Source organism: Botrytis sinoallii, assembly GCF_014898435.1.
Source record: "Botrytis sinoallii strain Bc 23 chromosome Unknown BSIN_009, whole genome shotgun sequence".
In the NCBI taxonomy this organism is placed as follows: domain Eukaryota; kingdom Fungi; phylum Ascomycota; class Leotiomycetes; order Helotiales; family Sclerotiniaceae; genus Botrytis; species Botrytis sinoallii.
In genome coordinates, this window is record NW_024066036.1 from 339,532 (window position 1) to 362,409 (window position 22,878).

General features: G+C 42.8%; 7 protein-coding genes across 7 annotated transcripts; 4 read left to right on the forward strand and 3 right to left on the reverse strand.

The window, feature by feature from the left end:
* Positions 1-1,756: 1,756 nt before the first annotated feature.
* On the reverse strand, positions 1,757-2,934 carry EAF02_005713 (uncharacterized protein). Its single transcript, XM_038901761.1, has 2 exons — positions 2,515-2,934; positions 1,757-2,422 (listed from the first exon to the last, which is right to left on the reverse strand). The coding sequence occupies exons 1-2, from the start codon at positions 2,585-2,587 to the stop codon at positions 2,208-2,210; spliced, it is 288 nt and encodes a 95-aa protein (XP_038757978.1). The 5' UTR covers positions 2,588-2,934; the 3' UTR covers positions 1,757-2,207.
* A 2,144-nt stretch (positions 2,935-5,078) lies between these two features.
* On the forward strand, positions 5,079-5,647 carry EAF02_005714 (uncharacterized protein; the record flags this gene model as incomplete). Its single annotated transcript, XM_038901762.1, has 3 exons — positions 5,079-5,295; positions 5,350-5,585; positions 5,636-5,647. 3 exons carry the CDS (start codon positions 5,079-5,081, stop codon positions 5,645-5,647), a joined length of 465 nt encoding a protein of 154 aa, XP_038757979.1.
* A 1,627-nt stretch (positions 5,648-7,274) lies between these two features.
* On the reverse strand, positions 7,275-8,254 carry EAF02_005715 (uncharacterized protein; the record flags this gene model as incomplete). Its single annotated transcript, XM_038901763.1, has 2 exons — positions 7,275-7,851; positions 7,911-8,254. The coding sequence occupies 2 exons, from the start codon at positions 8,252-8,254 to the stop codon at positions 7,275-7,277; spliced, it is 921 nt and encodes a 306-aa protein (XP_038757980.1).
* Positions 8,255-9,285: 1,031 nt separating this feature from the next.
* On the forward strand, positions 9,286-10,998 carry EAF02_005716 (uncharacterized protein; the record flags this gene model as incomplete). Its single annotated transcript, XM_038901764.1, has 2 exons — positions 9,286-10,380; positions 10,456-10,998. The coding sequence occupies 2 exons, from the start codon at positions 9,286-9,288 to the stop codon at positions 10,996-10,998; spliced, it is 1,638 nt and encodes a 545-aa protein (XP_038757981.1).
* Positions 10,999-13,176: 2,178 nt separating this feature from the next.
* EAF02_005717 (uncharacterized protein) lies at positions 13,177-13,978 on the forward strand (the record flags this gene model as incomplete). Its single annotated transcript, XM_038901765.1, has 2 exons — positions 13,177-13,561; positions 13,635-13,978. The coding sequence occupies 2 exons, from the start codon at positions 13,177-13,179 to the stop codon at positions 13,976-13,978; spliced, it is 729 nt and encodes a 242-aa protein (XP_038757982.1).
* Positions 13,979-15,302: 1,324 nt separating this feature from the next.
* EAF02_005718 (uncharacterized protein) lies at positions 15,303-15,805 on the forward strand (the record flags this gene model as incomplete). The annotated part of the gene is made up of 2 exons (XM_038901766.1): positions 15,303-15,374; positions 15,659-15,805. 2 exons carry the CDS (start codon positions 15,303-15,305, stop codon positions 15,803-15,805), a joined length of 219 nt encoding a protein of 72 aa, XP_038757983.1.
* A 3,477-nt stretch (positions 15,806-19,282) lies between these two features.
* On the reverse strand, positions 19,283-21,765 carry EAF02_005719 (uncharacterized protein; the record flags this gene model as incomplete). The annotated part of the gene is made up of 4 exons (XM_038901767.1): positions 19,283-21,358; positions 21,422-21,585; positions 21,643-21,698; positions 21,755-21,765. The coding sequence occupies 4 exons, from the start codon at positions 21,763-21,765 to the stop codon at positions 19,283-19,285; spliced, it is 2,307 nt and encodes a 768-aa protein (XP_038757984.1).
* Positions 21,766-22,878: the final 1,113 nt, after the last annotated feature.

Sequence of the window (22,878 nt, forward strand, 5' to 3'; positions counted from 1 at the left end):
ACTGTTTTGACTGTAGCGTATCTGTGAGATAAACACAGTTGTAAGAATAACTTATGATGAAAGTCGTGTCTAGGAGCTTATTCAGTACTTTTATATTCTTGAGTAAAGCTGATGATGGTGTGTATTATGTGTGCTGAGTTGAAGTTATTCTCTGGTGGGATTGTCAACACAATGGGAGCTCAATTTCAAGTTGGCTGTACCATTGAAAGCGCTGTGTGGACGATCATAGGATCGTGTTGCTAAAGAATGGTACAATCTATATAGAAATCATTCGAGCGTTTGAGATGATTGAGCCTCATTTCATGAGAGGAGAATTTTTGAAACAGTGAATTCTACCATAGAAGTGCAACATGTATCTTTTGAATTTCGATAATGTGTGTGGAATTGAATAATCACCAGGAAATTCAAGCACAAAATCATCTCAATTCATACTTACTGATCATACTTGTCAAATTTCGAGTTGTCATTCTTCCACACCCTCGATAAACCACTACCGCCGGCCTTTTGTTCCATGGTACGATCTCGGGGCTCCCCCTTTCTCGCTTCGCTCGTTATTATTATCTCTGGCGAGGCCGATGAGATGCTCCATCCTGGCTAATTTTAGTGAACTAACTATCTATATATGCTTAAGCTACTATAAAAATGCACGAAAGATAACCAAGCCATCTAATCATCCCAATCCAGATACATTTCTGCAAATTAAGCCGGATCAAGGAGCCTTTTGCCCAGAAAACGTAGTATATATTTTTATGATTCGAATTCTTTAGTACATACGACCATAGACTAAGGAGAATTGGGCATCCCGTCCGCTCTGCCATACACAAGCCTTAGATCGGCAGATTAGTAGTTGGGTGGGTGACCACCAGCGAATCCCTGCTGTTGTATGTCTTCCTTTCTTTTTGAATTTTGCTAGTGGAGTGGATTGGAGTTTTGCCATTCTGTTGTGTGTAGATCGCACATTCATCTCGCGATCTTTGAGGTCTACTCGGTCTTTTCTTGCGTCGTGGGATGGTTCTCTTGAATGTTCTTGTTTGGACAGGATCTTGAGATTCGGAATTTTGAACTGTGGGAATTATTAGGAGCGAGGTGAGATCATTTGCTTGGCGGTATTAGGGATAATAGTTGTGTCGTGTTAGCACACAAATAATATAGGCCTCTTTCAAAAGGCGAACTTCGTGAAGTTCTAGGATTCTTCGAGTTGATGACGAAGCACTAGTTGATCAAAAAAGTGCTAAGAATTTCTCAATGAGAAGCAGGGTGTACATACATACACTCTACGTCCCCTAAAAAAACTAATGATACTTATCAAAAACTCTAATACTTCGGAAGTGGCGATATAAAAGACGCGATTTTAGTGGATTGATACATAATCTAGATCCATAGTATTGATAATTCTACAGTCCTTTCACACCTACAAGAACGACGAGAACGATTTCTTCAGCGAGTGTGATATGCTGATATACTACGCTGCAGTTGACACTTTTAGCGTTTACTGCAAGTTCCAAGCTGGTTTATAGCATCAAGTTTAATGGAGTGTACGGTATACTATGGCTTATTGGTGGATTATATGATTGACCATATTACTGTCGGAGGCACACCCGATCGGTGCTCGCTCTAGATCATGGTACTCTAGGTTATATATCATGAAGAATGAAATAGCCGGAATTTGATTAAAAGATGTAGACCTAGGCATTATCTTGAAGAGTCTATTTGTTGAATACTATCTGCACGAGTGAGATAAGCTATGAGAATACGAAGTCGAAGAGGGGTGCTATTCACCAAAGCCATGATTCGCTTTGCACATACTATTGCGCAGCCTAAGCAACTACGGAGTCTAACAAAGTAGTGGACGATGACACAAGGACTAGTGAAAGCATCACAGTTTGCATTCTTGAGCCTTACATGCTTGAAAAGCAGAAGTAGATAATTGCCAACTTCTTTGAAAAAGTGTATGTTATAGACCTTGCATTAATGAAAACCCTTCTGAGTCCTGACTGACAACATCTATCCTATTTCCCGATAGCTAGCCAAACGGCAAAATCAACCTCGAAACCGCATGCGCTTCAATGGCATTGTTGCGCACGAGCAAAGGATGGCAGAAGAATCTACACGCAAACCCCTATTAGTATCTATGCCATGTAGGTAATATAACGACCAGTTGAAGGCATTAGCTCGAGGGACTAAACGAAGCCAAGATTGGCTGACATCTAAGCCTTGCTAGAGATTGCCCATTCAATGAGGGGTGTAGGTGCTGTTTCTTCCTCGTTGGAGACAGTTCTTGCGGTCTTCTTTGTATCTGCCCACTCGATTATTGGAGCAAGTGAAGCTTCTTCTTCGTCGGCAATGGTCCTTGCGATTCTTTTTGTGTCTGCCCATTCAATCAGAGGGGCAGGTGAGGCTTCATCGACAGCAATATCATTTACTAGAACATGATGTCAGGAAAATTTGTCAGAAATAGATGAGGTGTAAAAGAAGCCACAAGTAGACCATAGTCTTCTAGGGACTAGCACGTACCAGAGCGGGGTCTTAACGGGCTTGCTAATGCGAGGACCGCCATAGAAGAAGTGATAAGTGTGGAGAATAACATGACTCTTGGGTTGAACCTGACGTTTTGTTGGACAGCTTGATTTCGGCCTATAAACTTATGGAATGGTTTGCTTCAAATGAATACACCTGTGCCAATCTCTTGGAACCCGTATCTAATTATATATGTAGATCTTAATTCAAAGCATTACATGTTGAGTGCCACTTTCAACACACTCTATGAGCTTCTTAATCAAGCAATTATATCACCGACCACTGGGAAGTGAGTGTGCCTAATATCAAAGAAGATGCAGCCAACAAGTCACAGCAACTCAACAAGTAAGCGAAAGGTACAAGGAGGCAAAGTAAAAGTGTATTTGAAGAGAATCCTAGTAATAATCTGATGACTCGCTGTGAAGCAACGTCAACGCTGATGCAATAACAAAAAAGGATAATCTCAAACATACCCTGCCGTTTGATAAAGCAGCAATTGCGATCAACAAAGATCTTGTCACTCTTGGCCTCGGTTGATATCTTCCCAAGCAAGGTATCCATTTACCATGTCTACCGAGGTAGTAATCTGGGGCATAGTTTTCCTACAGACAGCCAACTGCAGCTAAAAGTATCCAATTGAACCTGTACACACTCGGGTCCGGGTAAATATGAGGTAGTGTGCGAAATATTACGGTGAGATGAGATGTCTATATTGCTCCTTGACACATAACACCCTCAACAATTCCAAATCGATAAAGGCATGGATATATCATTTTTCAAGTCCTGAATAAATAGGATGACTGAATTTTGACCAAACCATGACGATCCTCTCGGTCAAACGAGCCCCGATAGAGAGAAGATGTTAAAGCTTGCATGGGATTGTAACGCGTATTTGAGGCGTAGTGAATCGATAAAGAAGCTCAGAGTGGTACCAAGCCATCGCGCATTCAAATCAATTGTTGATGTTGAGATAATTTGTGGTATGTATGTTTCTAAGACCATTAGACCGACATACTATAGGTAAAAAAGTAGGGTACTATAGAGTTACCTTGTTCTTAGGATTGTGTCGAAATTGAACAAATTTTCAACAGTTTTGTCAATTAAATAAGATATGGGGGTGTGAGGGGGTACCAACAAGGTCTCGGTTATTTCCTTGGTCGTGTTGAAGGAATCCCTACCCGTGTGGTCGGTATCCTAGTTCCGAGCCGGGGCAAGATACGACGTAAGACGGAAAATACTTCCCGTATTTAGTGGCAGATAAAATGCTCGTCTACCTATCCTCTAAGAGCGGGCCACAAGGCTTAATTCGACTTGAAGATTCTTATCTCACAGTTCATACGCTAATTCCAAGTTAGATTAAGACTCGGAAGAACTGCGATAAGAATAAGCTTCCACACGGCACCATTCATGAAGAATATACCTTTGCCGAAGAAAGGAGTAGAATGTGTGGTAGAAGCTTTACCCCAGTCTTGAAAGGCAAGTGCGGTGACTTGTTGAAAATTGCGTGCTTCCATCGTATTGATAATTTTTGCGCCTAGGAAATGTTCTTCCCATGTTTTTCCATACAAACCAAAGTGTTCCATGTATAGATCCATTAGGCTGCCATTCTTGGTGGCGTCTGTTCGTGATTTTACAAGCTCAGACTCCTTGGCTTGAGGATATGATGGAGGAGGCTCACAACCATGTTGTTCGATAGTCTTACGAGCTGCTCTAGACGAGACGAGCCGGCTCGAAACATAAACGAGCAGAATGAAAGGTACAATGTACACGAACGTGGGCAAGAAATCGAACATGGTGAGAGTCAACCGATGAGAGGCAGAGTCACTTGCGAAATAAGAGCCTCTACAGGTCCAGAGGTCTCTTGTTGAGGCAAGGTCTCAAGACTTTTGCGTTTATCAAGAGATTAGAAGGGGTGAAGATAGTTCTGGATTTCCCTACGTATTCTTTGGGATGTTCAGGTAGCTTCAACGCCGCGCGGAAATAAATCAAAGCTACTGAACTTACAACCATAGAAGACCAGGTGGAACATTATTGAGCTGCGTAATCTGCTATTTGATGGTTTGCTTTTCAACCATGTACAATGTGTAATTTATCTCTTATCTGACCTGCCGTTCTCGGCTATCGACAGGGGTATGCCGAGGATTATTAGGCCGACAACCATACATATTGCATGACATTGCCACCAACATACATATGTACATTTTGCATCAAACTAGGTAAGATCTGCAAATAAACATCCAGATACCGTTGGGGACTTGTAGTCACGCAAATGTTTCATTTTGGCGGTCGCTGTAATCAACCTCCGGCTTACATATTTGCGATGTCCCTTGTCTGTAGGGTTTTGAGATCCGGTGCAGAAATTGAGCTGGCCGCTTTAACATTGAAGAAGTGAGGGATCAATAGAACCATGCAGTGTCTACTCAACACCTTTTTTTAACATGATTTGGAAATAGGATTTGAATTCCAAGTAGTGTGCCGTAGAAAAGAAGGCGCTCTCGAGGCTCTTTATAAGTTTCGCTTGACTCATGGGGCAATGAAGCATACTCTCACGTCTCTCTACAATGGCTCTGCAGGAGTACAAAATTTTGCAGCAAGATGATACAGATCATAATATCGAGACTTTGATGTATCTCAATTTACAGCGACAACTTCGTTACTTCAAAGGAGTTTCCTTCGCTCTCGGCATTTTCCTTTCATTTTCGCTATTGTTTAATGCGCTGTGGGTTCACCAGACCTTGCAATTGATGTCGATACCCATATTAACACCCACCAAATACAGTATGCTGCTGGGATCTATTAAATACTGGCAATCTTAGCTAACAAAGCTGGCAGCTGGTCTTGTGCGAAACATATCAACTCCTTTCATCATAGACAACGTGTTCACCAATGAGAATAGAACCATTGCAGATGCAGCTTGGAGCTCCCCGGATCTTGATTCGGAAGTCGGACTCGTCGCTTTGACAGACGAGTACGCCAAGTCGAAAGGACTGCTTCCGGCACAGCGCTGGCCCTGGGATCATTCAAAAGGCATCTACGTTCTGAACGGCTTCCACAACCTTCACTGCCTTGTAGGTACAACGGCGACTTACAATCTTATATCGCTGACACATCTTGGTAGCAACTTGTCTGAAACTTAGTTCTCGAAGCATACGATAATGTGCCCCTAACATATCCACTCGAGCATGTTTCTCATTGCCTAAATGTACTTCGTGAAGAAGTAATGTGCAATGCCGATGACACACCAAGATATACCGGCCGACTAAACTCTGAGAAAGGAAAGGAGCATCCAACATCTGGGATTGGTCAGACAAGAATGTGTAACGATTGGGGGAAGCTGAGAAGCTGGGCTGTAGCACATTCAGGCTGCTTCCGAGCTATAAACGAAAGCACACCAAATTTTCCCACTATTGAGCGTTACAAATTTTGTCCGTAGGGGATGAATTATTCTTCCCAAACACCCTGAGCAAGAATGGTACACCCGTGCAGTTATCGCAGAAAGGCATTGCTAATTAGGACCTGCGATCTGGTCGTAAAAATCTCTGCGACCATTTGATTCATACTGAAAATGTAGCTAGTTTGACCTGCCACCAGAGTTCCAGACAAACAGAAGAATCTATTTCAATCATTTCTCATGCCACTTGGCGATGTTGATTTCATGTTTATTGCTCTCATAACCTTATTAATAAATTTTCCACACTGATCTTGGGCATAATTACTGGATGTGACGGGATTCTCTGTATCGATTATCATTTATGTGAGGTTTGTTAGAGATCACCAAGTGCCAAGATTCTGTATTTTCTGCTGATTACAAAAGAGACTAACTTGAGCCTTGATTAAATCGAAGCTATTACGTAATAACTAGATATAGTACACCAGTAACGTGGTTTAACACCGAGTGCACCATATCACCGAATGCACCACTTCAAAATACACCAAAATTAGCCTTTTCCTAATATTTGTATTTTAATAATTAATCAATATTTTTTAAAAAGCAAAAAGATTTATTAATAAGAAAAGATCTTTTATAAAAATATTAAGTTTTTTATATAAAGATATCTGTTATATTCTATAAAAGTGGAAATTGTCACGATTTTCGTTACAAAAAAACTATCTCTATAATAACTACTATATTAATTCAAATTTTTGATAAATAATTAAACATTTATAATATTTATATAATTAAATGTTACAATTTCAAATTTTGAAAAATTATATTATTAAATAAAGAAAGTGCACGGTTACGCACAGACGTATTTTGTATGTAAAATTCATGGTGCACTCGGTGTTAAACCACGTTATTGGTCATTCGAGTCACTATCTTTGACAGTTGACCATAGCATATTCAAGAGGTGTCCAAGATCATTATTTCTGTATCTTCATTTCCATTTTATTTTCAGGGTTATTCCATAAGATCAATTACTGCTCACTGCCAACCTCGGTAAGATTAAACTTAGGTGAGCGAGCGGTCTCCGATGAGGTCAGAATCATCCTGAATGAGATGGCCACTACAAATTGCTTCTCAACCCCAGCGGCAATTGTTTTGCTTCTTAAAATCTCCATGCATTATACGATTACAGAAGTTGACCATGTTAACTAAGATGGTTTCTAAATCAAATGGAAGTGGCTTAAATATGCCGATCAAGCATTTCAAAATGCTTCTAAATAAATGAGATATTGGTTCGATTTAGATTCATGCTTTCCTTCTTACATATTTCTTACAGTCTCGAAAGTCTTTGCTATGCCCCTTAGAGTTCTCTCTATTCTGTATCATCCGGGTGGAAAACCAATGCCCTAACCTCAATACTCTCTCTCTTCTGCTCTCCCTCATGTTCGGGATTCACAAACGCACTATGCGGAACACGTCTCGCTCTCCCATCAGTCTTGCTATCAGAACACTTGATCAGAAGTACCTCCTCAGGTGTCTGCTTATACAAATAGTTCCATTTATGACCCGGAGCATGACGCACAGAGTAAGTTTCTCCTTCGCGATCGGGATAGATAAGTTTGATTGGAACAAGATCTTTGTCATCAACTGAATTGGCAGCAGCAACACCAAGGGGATCTTTGAGAATTGTCTTGATGGGTCGCCAAACATTGATGATTTGGAAACGTCCTTTGAGAAGTTTCTCGGCTTCCTCAGGAAGATGGTGAGTTACGCGGCGGGGGCTGGCGGCATAGGATTGATCGATGTGAACGCGTTGAACAGGGCCGCGGACGACAACTGGGGTGGGATTCTTATTGATTGAATCAGCAGATACAGGTGCTGGGGCTCTCGTATCAAGAGCTTCACGACGGATTGTGTGGTCAAAGATGAAAACTTTGGATGCCCCGGTCCTATTTGCTTGTTAGTAGCCTGTCCAATTTGATTGCAAGCGCGCGGAGTAAATACTGACTCTCGTTTCAACAATTCTTCGGTTTCTTTATAGTAATCACTCTTGATCTTCTCCTCATCCACAAAATCTTTCTCCCGACTGATATGGTTTACGACCTGGAAACCGGTGGTGTCCAACGTATACTGGGTTTCTGAACCGCGGATATCGTGGACAGTAACCTCCACCGAATGGACGGGACGATCATAAGTGTTAGGCTTATTCACGTAATTGGGCTCTGGAGGACTTCCATCTTCTAGATCAAGGTAATAATTCAAAACTCCTTTTATATCGTGAGGTGTAGTGGAGTTGGTTTCGAGCTTGGTGAAATGCTCGGAGGGAGCTTGTTCGGTGATTGTGGTGGACATTGTGCTAATGAACTTTCTGGGGTTTAATATTTCCAGTCAAGTCTGTTTAATTGTATGATCATGAGTCTCTTGAAATTGTGGATGTTTTACTACAAACTTCGGATCTTGCAAGTATAAGTACTATTTTTACATCGAGATGAATTGACGTTGAAGCACCAAGAAGACCAATATAATTATTAATCCAGTATGATTTCAAAGCACGTCTATTATTCAGATGTTTATTCGACGCTTTCTTCAACCCCGCATTCTTGTGCATGTTTGACGAGAATGGCGCAATGTCATGTTTTAAATAGAATTTATGGGATGCGAAGGAAGTTTGCCTACAACCCGCCGTTAGTCTCGGAAGGAGTCGAGTCAATTTGGTCTCCCATCCCTTAAATTCGGTCGAATCTCACATAAACCCCCTCAAAAAATATCCAACATCTAATATTGATTTCAAAGCTCATGACAAAAGCAGATAAGAGTTTAGGCAGTATATTTCAAGGAATCATAAGGCCCGTCGTTTTCCGACGAATCACAAGGGGCGACAAGAGAGCACGCAATTGTTGCATGAGATGATATATAGGTGCTGATCTACATGCAAGCTACTTTGTGTGGCTATGATTCAACATATGTCTTATGTAGTTCATATGGCATCATTGATATGGCTGGGCTTCGGTGGTGGGATGATGGTGAAATTGGGGGAGGGTGAAACATGATGGTGGTTGAGCTGCTATTGATCTAAAAATCGAAGATTGCTAAAGATATAGATTTTATATTGTAGACATTTACTTTCAAGTCTGAGCCTGCTCGCTGAAGTATTTCCTTTGCTCTTTTATGATTGAGTCCATTCTTCTGTCGTCGGATATTGCAATTCTATGTTCCGGGTCGTCACATTCCAACGCGATAACGACTTTACTCGTGGCTTTTATCTCACTACCATGTAATTGTCTGCAGTATTATAAGACTTTGCGATGCTAAATCAGTATAGTTATCTAATATCAGCGTATGAAATCATGCGATCGTAGTTGCGCTCTGCAATATCCCCCAAAATGTCGACACCAACAAGTTCCGCCGACTCATCAGCCCTCGAGTCCGAGCCTCTTCTCTCCTCCCGCTCAACCTCTGTCAACTCCCTTTCCTCTCCGCCATCCAAGCCCTCTCGTCAAATAGAAGACGACAACATCCCAGAAACCAGCACTTTAGGTCGTAACTTGTCCTGGTCGAGCGCTTACATACTCGTCATATCCCGAGTAATCGGTTCCGGAATTTTTGCAACACCCGGACCAATCCTCAAAACAACCGGTAGTATCGGTCTTGCCTTGCTTCTCTGGGTTGCTGGTTCTATACTTGCTTGGCTCGGTCTTCAAATTTCTTTAGAATATGGTTGTATGCTTCCTAGATCTGGAGGCGAAAAAGTATACCTTGAGTTTACTTATCCACGACCTCGATTTCTTGCCAGCACGCTTGTAGCTGTACAAGCAGTACTGCTAGGTTTTACAGCAAGTAACTGCATCGTTTTTGGCGAATATGTGCTTTTTGCTTTTGGAATTGAGGGTACGGAATTAGGGCAAAAAGCCATCGCCTTGGGACTCTTGACCTGGATAACAATCGTCCATGGATGCTTCCTCAAAACGGGAATATGGATTCAAAACTTCTTAGGATGGATTAAAGTAGGTCTAATCCTCTTCATGGCCCTAACCGGAATATTCGTCGTGGTGTTCGGTGTAAAGCTTCCGGAAACAGGAGCTCAAGTCCCTACATTATCCAGACAAGGATTTTCCTGGGATGGACTTTGGACTGGTTCAAATTGGCATTGGGGAACTTTGACAACTGCTGTTTTCAAAGTTTCGTATTCTTATGCAGGACTGTCCAATTTGAATAATGTTCTTAACGAGGTTAGGGACCCAGTCAGAACGTTGAAAACTGTTGCGCCGGCTGCCTTATTTACAGCTTGTTCGTTATATCTATTAGCCAATTTTGCGTACTTATCTGTGGTTCCGCTGGAGGAGGTGAAAGAAAGTGGACAACTTATTGCTGCCTTGTTTTTCGAGAGAGTTTTTGGTGATGTAGGGGGACGGATCTTATTGCCATTAGCTGTGGCGGTTAGTGCGGCCGGAAATGTTATGGTTGTTACTTTTACACTCGTAAGTTTTTAATCATTCATCTCGCGATCTATGATTCAGCATCCCCCAAAACTCAAATTAACCCTGCGTCATTAGGCTCGCGTGAACCAAGAGATAGCCCGTCAAGGGTTTCTCCCCTATTCTAAGTACCTTTCCTCCTCAGCTCCCTTCGGTGCACCCCTCGGCGGTCTAATAGTCCACTACATTCCCTCCTTCCTTGTAATCGCTATACCTCCTCGAGGTGACGTCTACAACTTCATCCTAGACGTTGAAGGTTATCCGGGTCAATTCGCAGCATTAGCTCTCTCTTTAGGACTAATCTATCTTCATTATAGTCGACCAGACCTGAAAAGACCTTTCAAAGCATGGTTGCCGGCTGTTTGGATTAGAATAGTGGTTTGTTTGGCGTTGATCGCGGGCCCCTTTTTTAAACCGACGAAGGGAAGCGCGGATGTGGGGTTTTGGTATGCGACATACGCTGTTGTGGGGGTGGGCATCATTCTTTTTGGGGTGGGCTGGTGGGCGGTAGTGTTTTGGGGATTGCCACGGTGGGGTGGGTATAGAGTTGAGGAAGAAGTGGAGATTTTGGGAGATGGAACAAGTGTTACGAGGTTGGTTAGGGTAAAGGGCGAAGAGTGAAGACTGATATAATAGCATTGCGAAGGTTCATTTGAATATTTTGAATGGAAATTGGGTCTGTAACGTAAACATGGCGCGATCCCGGCCAATCTGGTTAATTTGTTACCGGAACAAAGTTCGCAATATTTTCTTCATGCGATGTGAATTCGTAATGGGAACACTGAAGCTCCTGTTGGATAGCCGGGCAGCTGATAATGCCTCGAAGGTTAGAGATCCTGGGCCTCATGGGTAACTATGAGACAAGAGTTCTTTGGGCCGAATGAGGCTACTTAAAAGCATGACAAAATGGCAGATAACAGGAACGTCACGCCAAGCCATTTGAACATTGATAGAACTAGTACGTGACAAGAGATGAGGGTCCAATTTCGTCTAGAATTCAACTACTTGAAGAACCTACAATGAAGTGACTTCTTCCTGGTACGAAATAAGCACAGCACAAAACTGTGATACTGTTACTTGAAGCTTTGCTTGGTGTGGTCCTAGGAAAGTGGGATGGGTATCACAGATAGGAGAATTGTTCAGTGTTCCAGATCGGAATTCATTTCCCTTGTTCGGCAAGATAAAAGCAATGTTGTGGTGCAACAGAGCTTGAGAGGTGGAGGGAAGATGAAAGACAAAACAACTCGTGGTAAAGTTCGGTCATTTAAGAAGAGTAATCTAGGCTCTTTTACCATTCCCAAGATTCGGCAACTTCGCAATACGAGACTCTGGCATTGACTTGTGGATAAAGACTTCTTGCTTGCATTTGGAACAGCTATCTCCAGTCTCGCATTCGAGTTTGTCCCTTCACAATCATTCTCGTTGTAATTTATCCAGGACTATCAACCAATCCTTTCTAGCCCATTATTGCATCTCATTCTGTTATTATTTCGAAGTCTTTTAGTTCCCGCGGATGATCTCGCTCCGCAGATTTGCAGAGAGGAAAATTCTTCCAGTTATTCTGCTCGACTCTGTGATCTCGCGGCGCGGGCGATGTGTGGGAAGCAGGTGTTGACTGGTGAATTGATCGATATCTATTATCTATTGGGTTGAGCTATGGTGTTATAATTAAGTCATGTCGCATACAAATACAGATACCTACTGTTGTTGTAGGTAGAGTAATGCCAATGAAGAATAGTGGTACAAAAGTTGTTTAAATAATAGCAACGAAACCACATCAGAGAAGTGTCGTGTTCACCAGTTCACCAGTTCGTGTAAGATGCTTAGTCATCAGAAATTCTTATCCGCCAGATCCCACCAGATCCTCCGACTCTCGCGTACAAATCGCGTTCACCTCATCTATCATCATAATCCCAATTGTTTATTTGTGCACTGCTGATAGCCACTATTCTATTCATCCATTAAGAAATCGCAAGTGAATCCGCCTCGTTAAGTAGCGGCGACCAAAGGAAATCGCATGTGCAATTCAATCCCAGCCTATTTGGAGGCTCTTCGAGTCACGTTCTTGGGAATGTTCTTTGCTCGCCAGGCTCTCGTATTTCAGAGAGTCAGTGTATATTGCCAAGCTTTAATATTGAGCTTAAACTTTTCAGCCTCAGTAGTGGGGAACAGATCGAGACCACAGGTGATAGCTCGTGGAAGCTTGCTAGCTAATCGATTCAGCCGTCGGGAAAAAAGAGGCGCTATGGTTGAACATTTACGGCTCGAGTATTTATATCCAAGTTTGTATGCCTGATATTCAATACATTGTTGCCAAGTGCACAAGTACAGCTGGGCAATCTGAAACATTGTTGATATCTCAATCCAATGACTACTCTGAGAGTCTCGAGCTAGCTATTGCCAAGAAGCGAATTTCCAACATCGATACCGTGAAATAGGCAGAGAAAAGTTCCCGGTGTAAAAACTGTCACAATGAACCGAACTCCCCAATATGGCTTTATCGCGGGATCATTGTGCACGATCATGGAAAAAGGCTTTCCCCTCGTAAGTAAACCAATAAGGTTCTAGTTTGCATAGTCTTCTTGCTTCTCAGAAAGAATCGATGTATTGTCGTCGGTCTCTATTATGGATATTTAAGAATGCGGTCTCATCCCTAGTTCTAAGAAATACACCTTTGATTCGAAGAACATTTTCTTATACATATTCTCACGTTCTCAGTTGTTTCCGATTTTGTTCATTTTTTCTCGGAGCAAATTGCATCTGCTCAAATCAAGACTATCATAATTTCCATCTTCCACCATGCTTCTATCTACAATAACAGTGCTTTTTGTTGTCTCGCCTTTTAGTCTCGCTGCTTCAACCACATGTACAACATCGAACGCAATTTCTTGGGCTGAAAGTGGTAGCACAACCGGAGGAACAACAAACGGCTCTTCAGGCACATCTTCTTCAGATCCTTGTGCCGAATATGCAAACAATCCAAAAGCTTTACAGGTATGCTATGAGATGCAAAGCCAAGGTGAATGCAATGCTGTAGGAGGATCTGCTTGCGGCGGCGACGACGACGACGACGATGACGACGATGATTTGATTTTAAGGACGCGTGATACTCTCTCTTGTTATAGCGATGAGACATGCTACGAATATACCGATGGATCATTGTTCTGTTTGAATGAAGAGACTGGTGAGCTCTCTGACATGGAAATACTATGTTCTGCAAGATTCATATTAACGAATGAAACTAACTGGTCTTATAGGGGAATATGCAGATGACGTAGGGGGCTCTGGAAATGTCTATACTGGCGTTTATACAGGGCCAGATGGATCGCAAACAACAGTCGAGGGTGCATCCGCAACAGCCGCAACATCATCAAATACTAGAAGTTCTAGTAGCAGCGCGACGGATTCAGACACAAGAACGACCTCTAGTGCTGCCACAGCTACGTCTTCCCCAAGTTCCTCAGGCTCGAGGCCTGTCGGAGCCACTGGATCTGTTACTAGTTCCACAACCGCTACTGCACCAACTGCAAACTCGGGTATTGGGAAAGTCAGGCCTGGGTCTGCCATGGGAGTTTTGGGCTTGATCGTAGCATTGGTTTAGTGGTTTTACTCTTAGTATACCACTGGAGTGGCAATATCTTATCTTTATGACATTGCCGCCTTTTGTATCTTATCTAATATACCTGCAAAAGCGTCGTAATTTCCACGGCAAGTCATGCACAAATTTCGAGACGAGAGAAATATAGAGTATGGATCGAAGTTCAGACATGCCATTGGCAGACTATTGATTCAAAATCTCCAGAGATTGATACACTTCGTGGAACTCCTTTCTGTCTGAAGTTTTTGACCTTGGATAGAGGGTTGCAGAATGCTCACTTCCAATTTGCTCTCATTTCATCGTATCTTTTCCAATGCCTTCTTTCATTTTATAAGTTGCATAATCTACATGTATATGGCCAGGCATTAATACTGTGCATGGGGTTGATCGGCATATGTCATTCCAGCAAACCTTTCTTTTCACCCATACGGACTCTAGAGAGCGATTTCTTTTTCGGACAAGGCCCAGAATGACAACGAATAATCAAACGCATCGGAATCCAACTATCCACACATTTTTGGATATACCTCAAAAAGACCGGGCTCAGAACATCTTACTTTCGCAATATGTGCGTAGCCCGATTTAGTGGAGACATCTTGACCACCTTTGCATGTCGTCACCCCAATCTTACAACACACATGATTACCCCGCGTCCACTAATTTCAGTGGTACTGATAACTAATAGTCATTAGTAATACCTCACATAATATGCAATGCACTCAGCAAAATTCATGCCAATACTACGCTCATTACTTTTTCGTCAGAGGTCAATCAGATCCTAGGATCAAGCATAGTGACGGGAAGGATGGATGATACTCGCTTAAATCATTGATCATTGGGTTTTTCGCGTTTGCAAACGGAGTTTGCCCATCCAACTAATTAATTGTTCGGTTGACTGAATATCTCAACCTCTGAAAGCGCCTCATGGAGTAGGTAGCCGCAAGGATTTACATCAAATAGACAACGAATTCTGGGACTTCCGAGCTCTGCTTGATTTTTTAATTGAAAAGCATGCAGTAAAGCAAACAACACTTACCGCCACTCTCTATTATGTTTTCTCGGTGAAAAATTCGATGACTTGAAACGGGTTGCAATATTCACCGATGGGATCATGCTTTATGATGACCTGCAGGATTTTGTAGAAGCGGTGGGCATGATAGTTGTTATTGATTCGCTGTACATTGATTGAAATGTATGCAGTCAGTGAGCCTCGTCGGCAACATACATCTCATACACTTTGCTCTTTTTCTTGCACGTGAATCGCGGAGCTCTTGCTCCTCAAGTCCTTAGTTTGAGAATATATATTGGCCTTTCTTCCACTCTTCAAATGTTTTCCCTTATCAAGCGATTTCATCACAAGACGCATAAATGCATACACAGATACAACCAGCCAAAAACTGTGAGTAGTTACTTCTTCATTCTTACACTCCTTGTGTGTTCGAACTCATTTGAACATCTTCCATTCATATTACTGACCACTCAACGAAACATTCAAGCCTCAACCTTCTACCTACAACAAACCCAAGAACTCATAAACATGCCCACACAAATGACCAAAGAAGCTGCTTCAAATATCCAATCAACTCAAATACGCTTCTTCTTTTCTTACTTTCTGCCTACTTATTCTACCCAATAGTCTCCGTGGTATATCACTGCAACCCGAGCTAACACATCATACAACAGGCTCAGGACGGTAAAGACATGTCCTCTTCAGGATTTGCGGCGCGCGCTCAAGGAGCTGGCGATCGTAACGCAAACGCTGGTGGAGCCGCAGCAGGTGAAGGTACTGGTGGTGGAAATGCCGGTCAAACTGGAACAGACAAGAAGTAGGATAGGATGAGATTAATATTCAACAACTCCTTGGTGCAAAAGGCAAATCAAAAGCTTGTTTGATGTACCGATTAATTTGTTTGTTGGCAGCGTGGCTCAATTGGATTATGAACTTTGGAGGAGACAATGAGATAGGGGTAACTTGGATAGGCGATTGAACGATTTTGGATCGGAGATCCTAGCCATTCGTTTTGAGATAGCAATGCAACGCGATCATTGCTGAAGTTTTTGCCTTCATTTGGCTGCGTGAAAAGTGATCAAATGTCTTCAATACTACTGTTGTCTGAACATCCAAATGGTTTCTTAATTATGGAAATGCATACCCCACCAGGTTTGACTTCTCGTTTCGGAATTCCATTAAGTTATACTTATACACTTGCGTTCGGATTGGGAACATATATAAACATCTAACTGTGTGTATTCACAAGGGTGGGAAGGACGCGAAACACTAGTACATCGTATTCGCTTACATCTACCTCGACACCGTGAGCCTATCCCCTCACTAGTTTCTTTTTTCGCTTACTCTGCTATATCACATCTTTTTATCCGCACTGAAAACAGGCAAAGTTTTCACAATACATTGCTACTTTATGTAAGAGTGGCGTGAAAGTTGTGTTTCGTCAAGACTTCACCTTGAAGGACCTCCGTCTCCGCAAGCACTGAATACTTAGTAAATACATGTTGGATTTCCTCTGGGTATATCTGTATTCCATCGAAATTAAGATCAAAATCAACAAGCACATTCATCTCACTAATGACAATACAAATTATACTCCTGCCTATGAAGTAACTCTCACACGAAAACTCTTCAGAGTTAATGAGAGACAAGCATGAATCCAAACGAATTATTGAAGTAATTCTAGCTAGTGAATCCAGTAAAATATAACTCTCCTGTATCGTCCCCTTTCCACTCCACTCTTGCACCGACTGGTTTAAGAATGACAACAAACAACAGCAAAAATCAGACTGCACAGATTGGAACTGGTGAACATAGAACAGGTGAAATTAATGACAATGATGAAAGTCTCTAAGCCCCAAAGCCATATTCCCGTCTCTAGTATTACTCTGCTCCCTCCATGCATCTTAATCCATATCGACAACCCTTGTCACTTCAAGATTTCCATCACGAACAGAAACAGACAGCCATTATACTCTGCCCACATCTTAGTTGCAATCTTAACGATCCAAAAACTACGGAATACCTAAAGCTTTAAATAACCTCGTCTTGCGTCCCAACAACCTCTTGAGTTCTGGTGACGCAGGTTAGGTCATGCGCAACGTAAGTAATGTGAATTTGCGCGCATGCACAAGAGAGGAGGTTTATTCACTAATTCCACCTTAGACCCCTCCTTCACCCCTCATCTCTAAGCCTTACCTCGCCCCGCTTGACATTCACCCTCTCTGTTCTCATTCTTATCTACACTCTCCTCAGACTGATATTTGAACCTGCTATTGTCTGCTCGTTTCTATCTATCTAGCATAGAGTTTTCTCCCATTGGTACCCCAAGCGATGTTGCATAAGAATCCAGATGAGATGTGCATTACGAATGTGAGAAAGAAGACCATGAGCTAATATCAAATCCATCGATAGAGTTATAGGAGGATATCCTTAATGTAAAGGTACAGAGACAAGATTGACTAACGCGCACTGAATAGATGACAACAGCAACTACCTACCCAGATAATCAACTCTTGATCTCCAAATGAGAACGAACCATAGTAAAAATAACGACAACAAAATAAACACTAACCCAAACCCTTACCCTAATCACTCTTTCTAACCTTAACTCTCACCATCTATCACTCACCAAATCCATCCTCTTCCCCACTCTTGAATCGGCTTTCAGACTCCGAAAATCACCAATCCTTTGTCGGGTATAGTTCACCAATTCCCATCCATAAGGATCCCAAGCCTGGGAACTCCTCGATCTTTACATAACCTCTTCATTCACTTTAAAGAGTTCGAAATGCATTGTCAGTCGCATGAGAGAATGACGGGAATATAAGTTAGCTGTACCTATTCACTCCTTACGCAAGCTTTTCCATATGACCCTCAAGTCAGGTGCCTCTAGCTTTCCCCCTTAGGACCCCGCTTCCTCTTACCCGCGTATGTTCTCTGGGTAGGTAGGCCTACAAAATCAATATATAAATACAATCTCCTCCATCGACTTTTCTCCCCCGACCTAGAAAGCTCAAAAAGCGATGGCATTCAGAGAAAGGAGGCTTGACAACGAAGATCAGACATCATGTGCGAGTTTTACACTGGTATTGAGGTATTCCATTCCGGCAGTGTGTCTTCTACACAAGGATCTTCTTTGAGAGGAAGAGAAAACATCCGATCAGCATATAGTATGACAACATAGATTCTCCTAAAAATGATCCAGATGATAATCAAACCAACAAACTGAATGAATGACAATGGATTACCTACCTAGTTCTAAAACTTTCCCTTCCTCTTTTCTACTTCTACACCTCCAATTATAAATCCAGCTCTTCCTTCCCACTTATTCCATCACGGGCCCTTTCTATGCCCCAACCTCCTGTACCTCCCCACTACTTTCACAAATCCTATTACCGACCTTGAAATCAGCAACCTACCCAGCAGTCTTTATACACGCACAATCAATCCGTAATTTTCACAAGCCCCAAGACTACTGTGACCACCTTCCGACGTGGTACCTTTGCTGGCAACCTTAGGCCCACTGATCATCTAAATTCTCTTGCGAAATACATAATTCCCCAGACATGTCTTGGCATTGGGTCTGTTCCTACTTTCAGCGATACACTCAAGCGTAGGGACGATGAATCTAATCTGAAGTGTTTCCAACTCAGCATGATTGTAGGTAACTTCTTAAACTTGCCTCGCACAGATGCATTAACAAGAGAAGCATGCCATCTGGCACGGTGCGAAAAACTCCCCTCGCTTGTACCGGAAGCATTTCACAAGAAACTCAAAAAATGATGAGAACCCCAAATACACAGGATAATACAACATCACATCACATCAAACATCATTACAAATGACACAGTTTTTCCCGGTTGAAGAGGGTATATTTTACTACTTTTATCCTATCTACCATCCTCCACCAAATAACCACTCATTGTCGTCCTCCTTAACCATCATCAAGATAGTAAAGTTGGTTTAACGTCACAAGAGTCCCAAAATCCCCATCCCCTTTTTCTTATTTCCCATCATATTTCATGTCATTCATGCGCCACGCCACCAAGATGTCCGGTTGATGGATCATCTGTTACCCACCGAGGGACTACCGCCCTATGCTGTTGAAAACTCCCAAGCAACGCTCACAATAACAAATCGCTTTTTGTCTTAAAATGCCCCAACCAAGAAACGCCGATGTTGAAGTCGTTCCCATTGGTTAAAGAACCGCAGACATTATAATAAAGAAAAAAAGAAAAAAGCTCATAACATCATCCTCAAATCACATCCCCTATTAAAATATGGATGGGAAGAGAAATTTATGCCTTGTTGGCATACTTTTGACGGTAAAACTTGGCAGCATTAACCATGTTGGTCAAAGCAGCCTTAGTTTCAGCCCATTGACGAGTCTTAAGACCACAATCAGGATCAATCCAAAGTTGCTCTGGCTTGAGGAATTGCAACATCTCCTCGATTCTGTCCTTGATCTCTTGCTCGGATGGAACACGAGGAGAGTGAATGTCATAAACACCTGGGCCAATGTGACGTGGGTAAGCCTCATCAACAAAGACCTTGAGGAGCTTAGCATCAGACTTGGAGTTCTCAATGGAGAGAACATCAGCGTCAAGAGCAGCAATTGCGTGGAAGAAATCCTGGAACTCAGAGTAACAGAAGTGAGAGTGGATTTGAGTGGAATCTTGAACACCAGAGACGGAAAGTCTGAAAGACTTAACAGCCCAGTCAAGGTAAGCCTCACGCTCCTTTCCACGACGAAGAGGAAGACCCTCACGAAGAGCTGGCTCATCGACTTGAATGACGTAAACACCAGCAGCCTCGAGATCAACAACCTCATCACGGAGAGCCAAAGCAAGTTGCTCAGCTTGGACGGATTGATGAACATCATCACGAGGGAAGGACCATCTCAAACAAGTGATTGGACCAGTCAACATACCCTTCATTGGCTTCTTGGAGATGGAGACAGCGTATTTGGACTCCTTGACAGTCATTGGTGCTGGACGAGAGATATCACCAACGATGATAGGAGGACGAACACAACGGGAACCATATGATTGAACCCATGCGTGGGTGGTGAAGGCATAACCATCGAGACGTTCACCGAAGTATTGAACCATGTCGTTACGTTCTGGCTCACCGTGAACGTAAACGTCAAGGTCAAGTTCTTCTTGAACCTTGACAACATCCTGAATCTCCTTCTCAATGAACTTCTCGTACTCCTCAGCAGTGATTTCACCCTTGGTGAACTTGTTACGTTGGATACGGATCTCCTTGGTTTGTGGGAAAGAACCAATGGTGGTGGTTGGGAAAAGAGGAAGACCCAAAGCTTTTTGTTGTTGGGCAATACGTTCTGGGAACTCAGAGATTCTGTTGTAATCCTTCTCGGCAATCTTGGATTGACGTTCCTTGACCTTGGGGTCGTTGGTTCTCTTGGAAGAAGCACGAGCTTGAATAGACTTGGCGTTAGCCTCGAGCTCAGCGCGGACGGAAGCTGGTCCCTCAGTAACAGCCTTAGCGATGATGGCAACTTCAACAACCTTCTCGGAAGCGAAAGAGAACCAATCAGCAATTTCTGGGTCAAGCTTCTTCTCGCTTGCAAGAGTGTGTGGGGTGTGGAGAAGGGAAGAGGAAGTGGCAACGATGACACGGTCCTTTCCGAGCTTTTGAACGGCAGACTCAACAGTCTCAATAGCACGCTTGAGGTTGGTCTTCCAGATGTTACGTCCATCAACAACACCAGCGGACAAGATGGTCTTGGATCCCAAAGCGGAGATGACAGTCTCCAATTGCTCTGGGTTGCGGACCAAGTCAACGTGGACAGCATAGATGTCAGTTGGGAGAGCATCAATGTTGTGAACGATGTCACCAAAGTAGGTGGCGAAGACAATCTTTGGGATCTCATCACCTAAGCTGGCGAGCTTCTCGTAAGTTGGCTTGAAAGCAGCCTTGGTCTTGGATGGGAGATCGAAGACAAGGGTTGGCTCATCAATTTGAACAGTCTCGGCACCAGCAGCCTTGAGTTGCTTGAGGAGCTCAATGTAAACTGGGAGAAGGTTGTCCAAAAGATCAATTGGGTCAACAGTTTGTCCACGGTCTGGCTTTCCAAGGTGGAGGAAAGAAACTGGACCAACCAAGACTGGTCGGGTAGTGATACCAGCATCCTTGGCTTCCTTGAATTCACGGACAGCCTTTGGGTCTGAGGTGAGCTTGAAAGATTGGTTGTCTTGGAGAGTTGGCTTGACGTAATGGTAGTTAGAGTCGAACCACTTTACCATCTCCAAGGATGGAACATCAACACCATCACGTTGGTGACCACGTCCCATAGCAAAGTATTGATCGATTGGGTCGAGACCATGCTTGGTATATCTTTCTGGGGTAGCCTGTAAAGAGGAGAGTTAGTGACATGTTACATGTAGATCTGCGGATGAAATGGGAATGCTTACACCAAAGTCTTGGATGTGAGTAAGAACTTGATCGTAGAGAGCGAAGTCGTTGGATGGGATGATATCGACACCGGCATCCTTTTGGATCTTCCAGTGAGCAAGACGAAGTCTCTTTGCCTCAGCAAGGAGATCATCTTGAGAGATCTTTTGAGCCCAGTATGCCTCTATCGATAGTTGTTAGTATACAATGTGGGGTAGCAATATGAGGCGACAAATCTTACCAGTAGCTTTCTTGAGATCTCTGAGAGCTCCCATGCGAGGGAAACCAAGAACGGATCTATCATTGACGTGGTTAACAGCTGTAGAGATAGATGGCAGATGGATAGAACTCACGATTGAACCATATTTGCGGTATTGAAATGTGATGGAGTTCAAAAGGTAAAAGAAGGGTGGGTGAAGTCGAAGTATTTAAACCGACCACGGATTGCGTGCTAGAAGATGAAACTAGACAGCGAAGTCGGAGATTGATCGATTGATTGGTCGAACTCTTTTTTCTATTCGATTCTATGGAGAGAACAGAAGAGACGAAAGTAAATTGAAATGAAATGAACACTCTGAATAGATTTTCAAAGTGCACTCTTGATTGTATTTGTAGTAAAAAAGAGGAAGAGAAGATGGGAAGCGGTGTGTGTGTGTGTAGGTGAGAGAGTAAGAAAGATGGAAAGGAAGAAGAGGAGAGAAGCTTTTCTTATTGTCTTGAATAAGTGAGAGAAGAAGATTGGCCGGCGTTTCTTGAAAGGCAACATCCAGCATCCATCACCCACCCCTCTCTTTACTTTTTTTGCCTACCCTTGTCTTTGAGGAACCCCGCCTAGGACTAGCGTTGAGAATGGAGTCAGAATTGAGGTACAAGATAAGAATACCAACACGTGATTTGCAGAGATTTCGGATGTTTGGATCTTCCTGCGATCCGTGTTGGTGGGTTGGTGGGGTCAATGAGTTATCAATATTGCTAGCTGAAATGGTGCAATCATCCATTGCCAGGTGAATTACTATATAGATGTGTAGATATGTGAAGAGGTTATTGGCAATGGCAACTCTCTTCTCTATTGCCACTGAAGATCATGCAATGTATGGATGATCAATTATCAAATGGTTCATGGTTTGGATTCTGCTTTCATTCAATTCAACAACCACCACTCGATTACTCGATGATGCTATTCATCTACAAAGCCAAAAGAACAATACCATCTCGCGGTATTGTTCTCAAGGGTCCATCCTTCATTGATCCTCTGTCAGCCTCTCTCTCTCTCTCTCTCTCTCTCTCTCTCTCTCTCTCTCTGTCTTCAGGATCTTCATTCATGATGACGGGCACACAAAACTGCAAAGACACGTAGACACCACCTAGTACCATCACCTAGGGATACCAAGTTCCTCTCTTCACTCCATGGATGAATGCATGTAGCGTATCTTCTGTGTGTATGTGTATCTGTATATCCATATATATGCACAACCGT